At 44.6% G+C, this 13,942-nt stretch overlaps 2 protein-coding genes across 4 annotated transcripts in view; one reads left to right on the plus strand and one right to left on the minus strand.

Annotated features, from left to right (window-relative positions):
* Positions 1-3,222, minus strand: part of C15H13orf42 (chromosome 15 C13orf42 homolog) — a 36,374-nt gene extending 33,152 nt beyond the window's left edge. For both annotated transcript variants that reach the window (XR_011327947.1, XR_011327948.1), the window contains exons 1-2: positions 2,817-3,222; positions 350-439 (exon numbers count right to left, since the gene is read on the minus strand). The gene's annotated coding sequence lies outside the window, so the exon portion shown is untranslated. The remainder of the gene's footprint in view (positions 1-349; positions 440-2,816) is intronic.
* The window catches only part of FAM124A (family with sequence similarity 124 member A), a 55,074-nt gene that overhangs the window by 7,299 nt on the left and 33,833 nt on the right, over positions 1-13,942 (plus strand). The window contains exons 1-2 of one of the 2 annotated variants that reach the window (XM_069802746.1): positions 1,252-2,757; positions 12,301-12,332. In XM_069802746.1, the coding sequence (XP_069658847.1) occupies positions 2,699-2,757; positions 12,301-12,332 (91 nt within the window). In that variant the 5' untranslated portion in view covers positions 1,252-2,698. Of the gene's footprint in view, positions 1-1,251; positions 2,758-12,300; positions 12,333-13,942 lie in introns of those variants that run through there. The other variant, XM_069802747.1, reaches the window with a different exon arrangement.

The raw sequence follows: 13,942 nt of genomic DNA on the forward strand, positions 1-13,942 counted from the left end.
CTAGAGTCAATTTATTTCACTTTGAAATCACACTTAAAAGCAAATGGAAGTGACCTGCTTTTAAGCACCATTGCACTAACCAAATGAATGCATGTGTGTAGACGAAGAATCAGAGAGACAGCAAGGTCCATCCAGTCCTGGTAGCGCAGACTACTGATACCTCCTTTTGGGGGGGGCTCAGCGTCCTCCATGGCCACTGCAGTTGATGGAGAATAAATATTTACCCAAAACAGAGACCCAAGCTGGGAATCAAGGTGTACTGAATTGTTGTCTCAGTCTTGCCTCTCTCTAGCCTTGGACAAATCTCTTAATGACACACTATGTCTAAAAACACATTAATGCCTCTTACCTGAATATGACGATTCAAAGATTAGCAAGCTGAGAACCAGCTCGTGCCACGGTTACTTTCACAGCCAGGCCCAGCATTTTGGTTCCAGTCCTAAAAGAAAGCACATGCATTTAATTTTGTGAGTAAATTGGTTTAGATGGCAGTTTACCAGTGACAAAGGATGGAAGAGTTTGTTCCCGTACGTTCTGGGCTACTCTGGAGGTGCCTGTACAGGACTGTTCTGTATGAGCACTTTTTATAGCATTTTGTCCAAACTAGCTTTTAGCAACTTGCTGGGGGAAAGACAGAAGAGGGATTGTAATTAAAGGAGCTTATTCCGTACCTAAAGCCTTATATTTATGGGAATGTTTATGTGAAATCCTCCACATAAACTGAAAAATCAATTATCTGCTTTCAAAATGACATGCATGCAAGCCTAGCCAGATATTCAAAACAGATTAAACACCAAGTTTCCTATACAATGATTTTTTTCTAATTCTTGATGAATAGTAGAGGCTGAGAGTTCCCTCTAAAGATCACTGGAGACACACCGTGGACTGACCTTCTGTGATGCTGAGAGGCCGCGGGACTGCACGTGAGCCCAGTGTCTCTCCACAGCAGAGCAGTGGGAATTCGCTAGTTTCATAATAAGAATTTCTGGGTTTGGCGCCCACTCATTGTTTCTACAATATGCTAACAACACCTTGACAGCTCTTCCCGAGGTGTTCACCTTTCTTTTGATTTCACACCGGTCCTACCCACATCCAGATTATTTTAGAGAACCAGGGCCACACACTATTAGAAACAACAGTGGCATGAACTTCATCCAGCGTGAGCCTGTTAAACCACATTAGATGCTAGTATTAATTTGTGCTACTCTGTGCAGCTTGATGGACCACTGGCAAGCGTGAACGTATCTTGAAATGAAGGTCATCACTGCCATGCAATGTAGACATATCTAAAAATGCACTGGTGGCAAACTAAATGAGTTTAGCACTTCTTATGCCAATGTAAGATTGCCTTGTGCAGTATATTTTTATATCCTGGTCTACTTTATGTCTCAAATGTTGAGATTTTTGCTATTTTTCTTCTTTCTTGTAAGGCACAAATAATAAAAGGTAGGAAAAAAGATATTATTTTTTTTTACTTCTGATGATTTTCTGCAAGTGGCCATCTCCTGCAGCTGACAGAAATTTGGTAGTTGTTCGAGATTTTTGAAGAGAAAATCCCAATTCATCAAAGCTGACATTTTCCCTAAAACTTTAATGGAAGAGGTTTCCCAGGTCTGGGGTAGATTTATTTTTTTTAACTGTCCCCTAACGTCTAGATTGTGGGGAACACAGAACGCCCCGGTTTTGCGCTTTGAACCTCGTTCAGGAGAGACGTGGGTGCCGGTCTCCCAGCTTGGACCCACAAGCTAGCAAATCTGTTCTGCCCTTTCCTCTTGGAACCTGCTACAGCCTGAATGACCGAGTGGATTAAGGAAAGACTGATTTTTTTTTTTTTTTTTTGGCTGAGCGAGATCTACTTGGGTGAACAGTGGTATTTATGTGAGCGATGGAGAGCGTCGGAGCTCACCCACAACTTTTCCCCGCACCCTCACGTTATCGCGTCCGACCGCCCCGCCACCCGGCAGGCTTCCCCGACATCAGCAGCTCTTCACGGGCAGCGTTCAAAATTCTCCTCTTGCATCCCACCGTTTTTCGTCGTCATGACAGAAATTCTCACGGGGCTGGGCAACCACCCCCTGCCCGCTCCCGCGAGGCATTTCAAAGTGGCCGTGTTCGGTGCCATCAGCAAGCGGCCGGCAGCGCTGAGGGAGCCTGGGGAAAACCCCTCACAGGAGAGGCTCTGAGCGCGGACGCTCCAGAACCAGGTGGATTCCGAGCCCGCCCGTCGCTTCACTTCCACGGGACGCCGGGTGCCGCGCCTTTCAGCCCTTCTTCCCGCTGGGAAAAAGGCGATTTATAACGGAGGTGCTGAGGTAGTTCCTAAAATACGAGCACCTGGACGCGGTGGCCTGTCGGCACGCGTGGCTGAAAGGTGTTTTTTGTTTGTTTTTTTTTCCCCTGCGGGACGGGGGAGCGGGTATTTGGAGGGGACCGGCGGAGGCAGGCGGTTCCCCGGCCCCTTCCCCTACCAGAGCGGGCTCCCACGGCAGAGGGGAAGGGGGGCTCGGCGCCCGCCCCGCCCGGGGACAGGGAGGGGAGGCCGGGCCGGAGGAACGGGTCCGGCCTCCGGGCCGGGGCGGGCGGCGGCCGGCGCTGCCTCTCGCAGCCGGCGGAGCGGCAAAGAGGCAGCGGGAGGGCGGGCGCGGAGCTCCCCCCCCCCCCGCCTCCCTCAATCCCCCTCACCTCACCCGCCGCCGCCATGGAGAAGCAGCCCGGCGGCGAGGACGACTGCGTGGACTCGGGAGCCGAGACGGGCGGGTGAGTGGCGGGAAACGGGGTGTGTGTGGCGGCGGCGGCGGCGGCGGGGGGGTTCTTACCTTCTCCTCCCCGGGCCGGGCTGTGGCGGCGAAGCTCCCTCCTGGGCCCCGGGCGGGGGGGGGCTGCACTTGTTGCCGGCGGCAGCGGCGGGGCTGGGGCTGAGGGTCACGGCTTCGCGTCCGGGGCAGGGCTTCCCGCCGACAGCCGGGACCGCGCCCCGGGCAGCCGTCCCCTCAGGGCCGGCTCTGCCTTCCCCCTGTCACCCCGGGGCTGGGGGTCCCCTCAGATCCCCGGGGGAGACCGGGAGCGCTCCGTGCCGCCGGGAATCGGCCTGCTTGGAAAGCCCCGGGGAGTTTATCTTCTCCTCCGGCTGAGCAGGGGAAGGCTCCCCATCCTCCTCCTCCACAGGGGGAGGAAGGCCCTAAGAGGCCGTGGGCTTCGAGTTCGAGCTGCAAAGCGCCTTGTGCCGCCTCAGCGGTGGGGCCCGGGGCTGTGGGCACCTCGGTGGGGGGCTTGGTGCCGCAGCGTCCCAGTATCCCGGGATAACTGGTGCTGGGGAGAGTCTGGAAGCGTGCCCAGCTACCTGCGCTGTCCTTGTCCGGACAGCAGCAGGCAGGCTGAGCTGACCATCCTTAGAAGGGCCATCAGAGAGGCACCCCACAAGAGCAGGGTAGGTTTGCAGGCACCCCACAAGAGCAGGGTAGATTTGCAGGCACCCCAAAATTGGTTGTCCGGACACCCGTCATACCGACCTGTGAAGTGCGGGAAACTTTGCTGGTAGTTGTCCGACCTGTAAGCGTCACGTCGGAGTCAAGAACGACTGGGTTTTTTCTGGCTTCGTGACCCCGCTGCCAGAGGTGTGCTATGTTCATTAGCTGGATGACTTCTCCTAAGATCGTGGAGCTGCAAGGATGATCCATGGGATCCCCCATTCAGCTCCCACCTTCAGCCCATCGCTGTGGGAGGGAGAGGGAAGCCCTTTCCAGCCCGTCCTACAAGCTGCTGCCGTGTCACCTTGTCAGGAATGACAGCGACCCTGTGCTCCTTCTCGGGCTCCAGAAGGACAAAAGGAGGTTGTCCGCTCCCATTAACACTGGTCTCTCCTAGGTCTTCGTTTTCCTCCCTCCTTACTTTCCCAGTTGTTTTTCTCCCAGCTCCATGCCTGGTGCATCTCCTTTGGTCTCTAGTCTGACTTGCAAAACTGGAAAGCTAATTCTTCTTTGCAAAGTGGTGTCAGGTGCACAGCACCGAAACTGAAGTAACAATATTACAAATTTTTTTAAAAAGGTGGAAATGGAATACGGTAATCTTTTTCATACATCCAGCTATTAATTCAAATCTTTTTTTTAATCTCTTCTGAGGTCTGAGAAGTTAAGGACTTTTTCCATCACCTTGTATTGTGCGCCCACCTAACAGTGAAAGTTTTAAAGTATTTTATGTGACGTGAGTTTAAAGGAAAAAAATCCTTTCCAGATATTGGACAACAGGGTTTTAGTTCATCTTTGGGTAAAAGGAAGGCAAAATAATCAGTGAATTCACAACTAGTTCAAAGCTCAAAGTCACGCTGAATTTGCCGTGTTTATCTGCAATAGAAGAACCTGGGTTTCCTTGGGAGGGGCACTTGGAAGGATTTGACCCAGCTGGTGACATTAGCCTTTAGACCCCAGTGACCAGCATGGCAGCTGCTTGTGCCTGGTGTTGATGAGGTGCTAAAGCTGATGATTTTCTGAAGCATCCCTGTCCCAGGCTTGACACTGGAAAGTGTAGGTTAGCAGAAGAGTCTGAGGAATTCGAACAATGACATATGGCAATTAATAACGGCAGTGATTTGCACTGAAGTTTATTTTGAAAAGCAATGGGTCTCTGCGTTTCAATTATTATTTTTAGTTCTGTTTAGCAGCTATTTGAGTCTGATAAACATGTTGCGTATGTCTCTCTCACAATGTTTATATTTCAGCTTTCTCACCAAACCAACTGTTCACAGCACTTGCTTTTCCCTCTTACCAGAAGATCTGCTTTTCCCTTTGTCTCAGTCCCATCATAGCTATTGCTAAATTGAGCTGTTTTCCTTTTTTCTCCAATTACTCAATGGTTAAAAAAAAAATTAATTAACTATTTTGAAGTTCAGCTGTCATCCTCTGAAAGTATAAGGAGAGACAACTGTCAGAGTAATTCAGTAACAGTTTTACATCAAGTGGTCCCTTTCTGTCACTCCGGGAACAATAGTGGAGAGTGACTGTAGTAAATCCAGGCACTGCAAGCTCTTGTCATCTTGATGATCATAGGTAACGATGTGTGAGCTCTTACACGGAGCCTGTACTGCTGGAGCTGCTTATAGCAGCTACCCAATCGAATACATCAAGTACTCTGTGGGGCATATGTTCCTTAAGGTTTTAAAATTCTGTGCTACAGGCAAGAGCGGTTACAGTTTGAAGCCTTCATTTTCCTAATCTGTTGGAAAATATGTTCCTCTTACTGCCTTTGCCTTAGTAAATAGGGTTGGCAAAAAGGCTGCTGAAGAAAAATAATGTATTTTGAGTTCCGGAATCCAATAAGAATGGATTGAGCTGGTGGTGTCAAGTACCTAAATAAAGGGAGTAGAACATATAAGCCAATTAGTTTATATTGGCTATTTGTTAATGAGATTTGAAAGAGTTTGACCATCCTTGGTCTGAGAGACTTTGCCCGTACAAATTGTATCATCTTGGGAAATGTGTTTTTTGGGCTTTTTAGAATAAAAAACTTACTTTATCTGCTACTGAAATCTTTTAGCCCAGAAGTATGGGAGACAGAGAACTTTCTGTGGTAATAATTTTAGTAGTGGACTTGTACTATAAAACCTGACATTTTAGGAAGAAGAAAATGGTCTTTCTTTGGTCTTTGATTAGAAAGCAAAGAGGGAAAAACAAGAGGAAGAAAGAAATTGAAGGGAGGAGAAGTATGTATGTTTCAAGAACTGTAGACAAATTGTAAAGAAAAACACACAAAAAAAGCTAGAAAAATTAACACTAAGTTACTGAAAATGAGTTGTAGAAATGTTCATTTTCAAATTTTCTTGGCTTTACAGGCCATGGAAATGCCGTAATTTCACTATCTTTACTCTGAATAGCAAAGCGAAGGTTTTGGGGGCTAAAACACCAAAGATGAGAAACTAAGACAATTGTAGAACTTGTTAGGCATGTAATTTTGAAGCAATGAGACAGATTCCTGCTACCACTGATGTCAAGGGCAAAGCATCAGCTGAGTTCATTGTATTTGGGACTGATATCCCGAGTGACACATAGTGAAAGTGGAACACAGGTGGTTTCTCAGACCTAAAGTCTTAAATTTTTTATTCCTAAACTTTTATTTGGTCATGTTAGCTGTGTTCAGGGATTACTTCTATAGGATTGCTCTCTCCTATTTATCAAGCGTATATCCCTTAACTGACCATAAGACTTCAGCGAGATAGCTGGCATTAGTGAAGATTTCAATATATGTGACAATTCCCAGCAGAACTTCACTCATTCCCTTAGACAGCTGTAACAGCCCATGTATTAAAGGGCTCACACTTTAATCGTTAGCTTACTAATAGTATCAAAGTTTGCCTAAACCCTTAGTTTTCTCCTTTGTTACTTTGAAGTCATTTAAAGTTTTGAGAAGTTATAACTTTTAACTTAAATTATTTGAATTTGCATCTTTTCAACTTACATTTCAAATAATTTATTAAGCTTTTTAGAGGAACTGGGGAGACATTATTGAAGTACAAGGCAGGGGAGGTTCTGTATAATAAGTTTAAAACCTAAATATTGATGATGCAAACTGAATTAATTAGTAGTTAATTGCTGAGTATTTGACAAATTTTAGGAGGAAGGGAAATGATACCATTTCTTTGGTAGTAGGCAACTGCGAAGGAACAGTTCAACAATATATAGAGAAATCCATTGCAAAACAGAGAAACAAAAGATGTTTGAAGCTTAGGACACTGCACCATGCAGCAGCTATCTTTAACATACATTTAGCAAAATCCGTTATTGTTTGGTTATGGTTATTATTCAGAGGGGTTGTTCCCTCCTTTTCATTTTCTCCTGTGGTTCTGTCCCTCAAATTAATTTTGCAGAGATTATGTTCATTTTTTGACTGTGATGTACTTGTTTGTTGGTTTTCCTTGTGGCTGTCACTAGCTGCTTGTGTGATCCTAGCCAAATCAGAAATTATTTCAGCCCGTTACCTTATCTGTTAAGCAGATAAAAAAATCCTTTCTTTATTTGTTGCAGTTCTGTAAAATGTGTGAAAATACAATTGTTAATAGGAGACAAGGCAGCCTACAAAAAAAGACAGTATACCCCACTTAAGGGTAAAAGTATTAAGAATATCGTAATTCATGTGTGTCCTCAGAATGGGTCGCTTAAATTATCAAATGAAGAGTTGAATGGTTTACTGGGGTGAGAGGTTGCTTTCATGTCACATGTTTCTAGCTTAAAGGGATTCAACACTTATCACTTTGTCATCTGGATGGTAGTCCTTCAATATGACATGTCGGTCTCTTGTCACATATTTCATCCATCAATGAGAAACTCGGGAATACAAATCACTGCTGCTGAGACCTATTTTAAGGCCTATTTTTACCTTGGGGTTTCGTGTGTTTTTTCTTTTGCTGACTTTCACTTCCTGTATATCCATCATTCCAGATGTGTCAAGGTAGACAACTTGTCTCAGATTCGACATTCAAATAATATAAAAATCTCAAACACTGCTGTTGGTGATAAGCTCCTGAGTGCAGTAGTTAGAGCTGAGTGATGGGAATCCATCATCTGACTTCATCACTCTCCTAGAAATCCAGAGCAAGGCATTTTGAGGCAAGTGGCTCTGAGTTATTCCATTGCAGTCATCTTGATTACACAGGTGGAAGTACGATGAAGGTAATGGATTTGCATTGGTCTGATCTTAGCGAAGCAGATTGTAATGTGAACCGCAGGAATTTGGTGAGAAGAAACCCAAGGCAGAGCTACAAAGCTAAATCTTCTGACTTGCGCGGTGTGCTTTAACTGCTACAAAATCCTCCCGTGTGCCCCGTGGAGCACTTTCTGGGGGAGGAAAGGCAAAGAAGCTGTTAAATACAGCTCTTAGTACAAAACGGTGAAATCTGAAACAACTCTAAGTAGAAAAGGCAGGGGAATGCGAACCCAGCAGGTGCCGTTCCGTCAGTCCTAGGCAAGCGAAGGACGCAGACAGCAGAAGAGCTAGGAAACTTTCCATGATTTCATTTAAGGGGGGGGGGGGGGGTCCTGGCAATGGAGACCTTGGGCATATCGCAGTGTAGTATTGTGTTAGAATAAACGTGCTCGTTTTACGCAGCAGACTGCCTTGTGGAGATGCTGCCTGGCTCAGAAGCGCTAGTTACAGCCGTGCCAGTGCATGGAACAGCATGGAGGGGGGGGGGTCCCTGAGCACCAGGACAGAGCTGTCCATATTGTTGAATACTTATGATGGCATCAGTTTGGATGGGGCCATCTAGCTCTGTCCCGTATGACTCTTGGGTGTGTTTTACCATGGGCCAGGGACCTGTTTTACCACGTTACCACGGCCCAGGGACCGTTCCCAGCAGACCACTTGCCAGTCTGTTTTGGAAGGCAAGAGGTTTTAATGGTACAGGTGCAGACTGTTTCATGGCAGTTGGCCTCAGTCCCAGGCAGTTCTCCTGAGTGTATTTGTTTATTACCGTAGGTGTCACTGCTGTAGCTCTGTTAATGTGATGCTGTGCCACGGCTGATCAGCGTGCCAAAGTAACCCAAGCACAGTGTGATGCTGGTGTAGCTACATTGCTTGTGTGATCCAGAGATACAGCGTAGCCGTGCTTCTTACCCAAAGAAACAGGTTTAGAGTGTTTTTATATACCATAGTCAGTAAATGCAAGTTGTGCTAGCAGCTACTTGCTGGTATTCAGTGGGCTATTTCCCTTTCTTGGGTATTTTGAGGCTCTGTATTCCTAAGCAGCGATGAGTAGGGCACCCTGATCTCGGCAGATTGCTCAGGATTTTTTGTGCTCCTGATGGTCTTAGACTCTCTGATAACGCACAGTCCTGATCCTTCAACGGCACTAATAGAAATCAAGGTCCTACATCTATCTCGAGCTTCTATGTTCCTATTTTAATGTCTCTTGACATCCTTACAGCTCCTCTTTGCTGGCGGACTGACCGTTGAGCGCAGATTCTTTGCAGCCTGATGTGTCTTTTGACTGAGCGATAAGCCCTCCTTTTCAGTGCCTTCCACTGCTTCAATACCCTTTCTGATCATTTTTTTCCTCATTATGTGCCTATAAAGGGAACAGTCCTACATTTGTTCAGTTTCTGTCCTGAATGTCTCTTTCCTTTTTATCTATAATGTAATGTCTATCAGAGGAAATAGCTTGCTGCAAGACCATGTAATTGGCCTGGAACCTCTGAGCCCCAGTATGGCCCCAGTCTGTCACCATTAAAGCCCATGAGTGCTTTACTCTTGAGTTATCCTAATGGGAAAATCCAAGGGAACTGACAGAAGCTGATACTCGTGATGTTTAAAACAAGGATGGCAAGAATGGGAAGGAACGAAGTTGCTTGATGTCCAGAGAGTCTACATGACCCAGGAGATGTTTATTTCAGTGCTTAATTTTTCTAATGCATGATCTTGTCAAAGGAAATGTTTGTTGTGTATACTCATCTAAAAAGCTTAAAAGACTTATAGAAACTTCAGAATTTAGTAACCTAAATAGCTGACTATAAGGGGGGAAAAAAAAAAAAAAGGCATTTAGTAAGCCACTTACCAGCACCTGTCAGGAATCTGAATGGTATGTGCTAATGTTTTGAAAATATTAAGGACTTTACTAACACTGTTATTTTTGTTCTTAAGGACTAGATTCAAGAAAGAGAAATTCTAAGAAAGAAAGGAGTCAGGGGGAGGACAAAAGGTGATTCGTGTTGGCCCTGAGAGCACATAGAGAGACTCAAATTCATTGAATTTGCTTTTAGGCATGTCAATGAGGGTCCTACATTAGGAATGTGGTTTCTGTGGGCTTCATCTCTAGACAGCAGCTAAGGAGACACACACTTCAGACCTCTCTTTTTATTGACTATAGAGGGAGCTTAGGGAGGGTACAGTCCTTATTTCGGAATTAGAGGTTGACATAAGCCTGTGAGCTTAATTATCCTTTTTTTTAATTCTGTGTATGTCAGTTATGCAACAAACGTGAATTAAATATTAGCTTGAACCATATTAGAATTACAAAAAACCCCCAATACAATTCTAAAGCCTATTAAAATGTGTCTGTGCAATTAGTCTCCGAGCACACTGTTGTCTCCTCCTTTCTCGCTTCCCATCTTTTTATTTTTCCTCTTGTCTCATTTTTCATGTCCTGCCTGTACATAGACTGCCACTTCCTCGGTTCAGGACTCATTAATTCTCCATGTCCTGTAATGTGCCTGCAGCATTTCGGGATAATAAAATAACAGCGCAAAGTAATAGAAAGCTGCTTCTACTTGCAGTAAGCAAAAGGCAAAATGTTGTCTCGCTTCTATCTGAAATACAAGCAGTGCAGATTCATATGGAATTAGCTACCAACTGCTGAACACGGATACACTGAAGGACAGCCCCGGGCTGTTTTCAAACAGAAGGGCAGACTAAATGAATCCTTGCTTGGGATGCTTGGAGGCAGCTGGATGTATATTGCTTGCCTCTGGGCTCGTGAGGAGTGACGTGTTACACAGTTTTCACACCCTTCCAAATACACACGGTGCCAAATGATACCAACGTGACTTGCTGCTGAAAATACTGTGCAGTTTTATGGCCTGCATGGCACTACTCGGCCAGCCCCTGGGATCGCTTCCTGGACCAGCGGCGTGTCCGTGTGCGGTGCAGCAGGTATATCTGGGGCGACGGAGAGGGTCCGCTGATGACCTAGTCCTGTGGTCTCTGCCACGCGTGACAAAGATGGTCCCTTGCTCCCTGGCGTTACCAGAGTGGCTGGGGGCGCGAGATTTAGTAAAGGAGAGGGAGGGAGAAAGGGTTGCAAGCCCCCAGCAGCAACTTTCTTCCCAGCATTGCACAGACCTTTGAAAATGCTATGATAACCTCACAGTACTTGACAGTATTGGTGGATTATATTTTTTTAATGAATATTGTGAAAAATTCAGATGGTGTCATCTTTCACCAGTCCAGCAGGATCGGCAAGAATTGTTGGGGGTAGTTCCTTGTGATCTTTCTCACCTAAACCAGCAGTCTTGGCATCTGATCTGCAGAATACTGAGTGCTAAGCACGGGGCTATGAGATATGGGGATGACTAATTGTTTTGTTTCTGCTGCAGAGATATGTCCATACTAAAATCAAAAGCGGCCACTGTAGTTATGTGGGGTTGATGTGCTTTATTCCCTTTGATGCCTGAGAGCCTAGAGTATGAAGGTATCCTGAGAATATGCTTATGTGGTATCTATTTCCAGACAAATATCTTAGGAGTCAAGGCTCACATGGTTTTTTTAATTTAAAGCAATACTGCGAACTTGTTGCAAGTATTTATATAAAACAAGCATTTAGGTTTGGATCCAAGAACTGCATTAGGGCTCCCCAAGCAGTTTGCCTGTTATGGTCAGGGCACTGCAGGGCATACATGCGAGACAGATGTTAATTGTGGCAGAGAGCTCGGGTGAGTGGGGTCTGGTTTGGGGACCTGGCAAGTGGAGGAGTGGAGGCTGTGTGACTGTGAACTCCAAAACCAAGCAGTCGGAAGTCATAAGCAGGGCCTCAGAAGTGGAAATGAATTTTTTTTTTAATATTCGGTGATGGCATATTTGGTTTACCTTAGTATTTCTGAATCTTTAGGACATAAATGTGCCATGTTTTAAGCAGCCCGGAATGGGGTTTTCAGGAGTTTGGGGTTGTATGCAGCTGCAAAATTAATTGCATTGTTGCTTAAAATACTTAACGGCTCTGACTTTCTCACAGGTCACTGAAGTAGAACCAACGGGTGTATGGTTTTACTGAGAGATGTCTTGAAGAGTTTTTCCTAAAGCAAAAACTTTGTCATGTAAACGTTTATATTTTGGTACTCATTTTGTGTCTTCCCTGCCAGTTGTGACCAAACAACAACAAAAAATCTGCTCTTTGAATAGAGTTCTCTTAAAAAAAAAAAAAATCTGCAAAGCAGCATTTAGATGACATGAGGTGAGGAAGATGAGGAGCAGCATCAAAATCTAGTAGAGTTCTACTCCTAACCTGTGTCTGAAGCAGCCTATTTTTTCCTTGTAGAGAGCCTTCCGAGCTTTAATTTTTATGCCTAAAGTTAGGCAGCATGAATAGCCCCTAGATAAAACCCTAGTTGCTTTACTCACTCTACATAGGTGTTTTCAAAATTCATGCAAGATGCCAGTTTTTCTGAGGCCGTGTTCAAAACCTGTTCCAGTTATTATCTTAGAAAAAAAATAATGCTAAATGTGCATTAAACTATTTTAATATGCAGTGTGAGTTAGATTTGGTACGTTTTTCATTATCTCTTTTAGATTTAATATGGTCTAACTGAAATCTTTGTCTTGCAGGTCTGAGTACAGCCGTATGTCCTCTACCAGCAGTGAGTATAACTTTGAGAATTTTTTTAAAATGGATTCTCATGTTTTCTTTTTTTCGGGTTGCTAATATTTATTAACATCAACCTAGTGTTATGATGGAGTTCACTTTGACACAGTAAAGCCCCCGCTCCTTCTCTTCTTGGATCTATGTCTTGAAACAGTATAGAAAATTAAATTGATTGGATGCATATGACCAAAATATGAGCCATGTGTAAAGTCATGAATATTGGAGCTCACAACAGCGAAAGTCAAAATGAGAACAAAATCTGTAGAGGCACTGTGGCCAGTGCGAATGGGTCCTCCAGCCAAATGAGTTTGTAGTGATGAATGTCATTAGAGCTGGAGGATGCAGGAATAATTGAATGCTTATGGCAAGCTGATGCCAAAGAAGCACTTGAGAGTAAATTCTGTGAAGCGTTTCTTTGATTTCAAAGATGATAGATGCTCTGGTAAGTGTCACAGTCTTCCTAGATGTTTACAATAGCCAGTTGAATTTCAGGTTATCCAACTGATAAAAGATGAATCCTGGTGTCTGGATTATTTTCTCCTTCTTTTTCACCAGTGCAAAAAGGCCATTTTTTTTAAGGAACAATGAGCACTTTTTCAGTCCTCTGTCCACCCACTCCAACCATTTCCTTAGCTGTAGGACATACTGTATCCACAGCACTTGGAAATGCAATAATGCTTATTCACGTACAGCTACTAGTATCTCTCTCTTGTCAAAGTGCAAGGTGATGCCTGTCTCCCTGATTCACACATAGACATGAGCTTTATTTATGCCAAGCAAGCAGATCAAAAATTCACAGATGACAAATTGTGTTTTATAATCTGGATATTTAAGCGCCATGAAAATCAGAGGGGAAGAAAGCTGTCAGTTTTTTCTCTTTCACACATTCTGGCTGAAGCGTGGAGAGGGTTATTTTCCATCTCCCATGGTCTTCAGCAGAGGGCTTTTATTGATTTCAAAAAGAGCTGGATCAGACAGTGTTCGTAATGTCTGGCTCCTGAGCTGATGTGACTAGCAGGGAGCTCGCTGTCTTTCCTCCATCTGCTCAGTGTGTGTGTGTGTGCCTGAGAGAGACAATTTAGTGCAGCTTTTTCCTAAATTCTGTTGTTTAAATAGATTTCTGGATTCCCGCTGTCAGACATATTTTTTTAAATGATTGGGAGGCAAAATCCAGGCAATCAGCTTTTCTGTGATAGTAAAAGCATATTGGATGTGACTGGTTACACCAGATGTGTGCCCCACCACCCCCTCAGCTCACAATTTTGGGTGATGGCTTGGGGAATAGGCTGCCAGCTTCCTTCATTTTTTGGGCAGTGACTCATAATTATTTGCTTAGTAGAAGTGCTTATTTGGTGGATAAGTTCAGAAGGCAAGGTGTAAGTGAAGTATTTCTCATCTAAAAATTTGGTTTTGATCCCGTACCAGCTGTGCATGACTGCTGCACTTTTTACAAATAAAGGTAACATATTACATTTGTAGGTCTTTGGTTTTATTAAATGAGCTGTTTGTAAGGGTAATTTTTGGTTGTGTGGCAGCTACAGTGTGTCCTGTTAACTGTGGTCTCCTCAGTGCTTGCTGGCCATGGCTGTCCAGAATATGTGGGGA

This window comes from Haliaeetus albicilla, chromosome 15, assembly GCF_947461875.1.
Source record: "Haliaeetus albicilla chromosome 15, bHalAlb1.1, whole genome shotgun sequence".
Lineage (NCBI taxonomy): Eukaryota > Metazoa > Chordata > Aves > Accipitriformes > Accipitridae > Haliaeetus > Haliaeetus albicilla.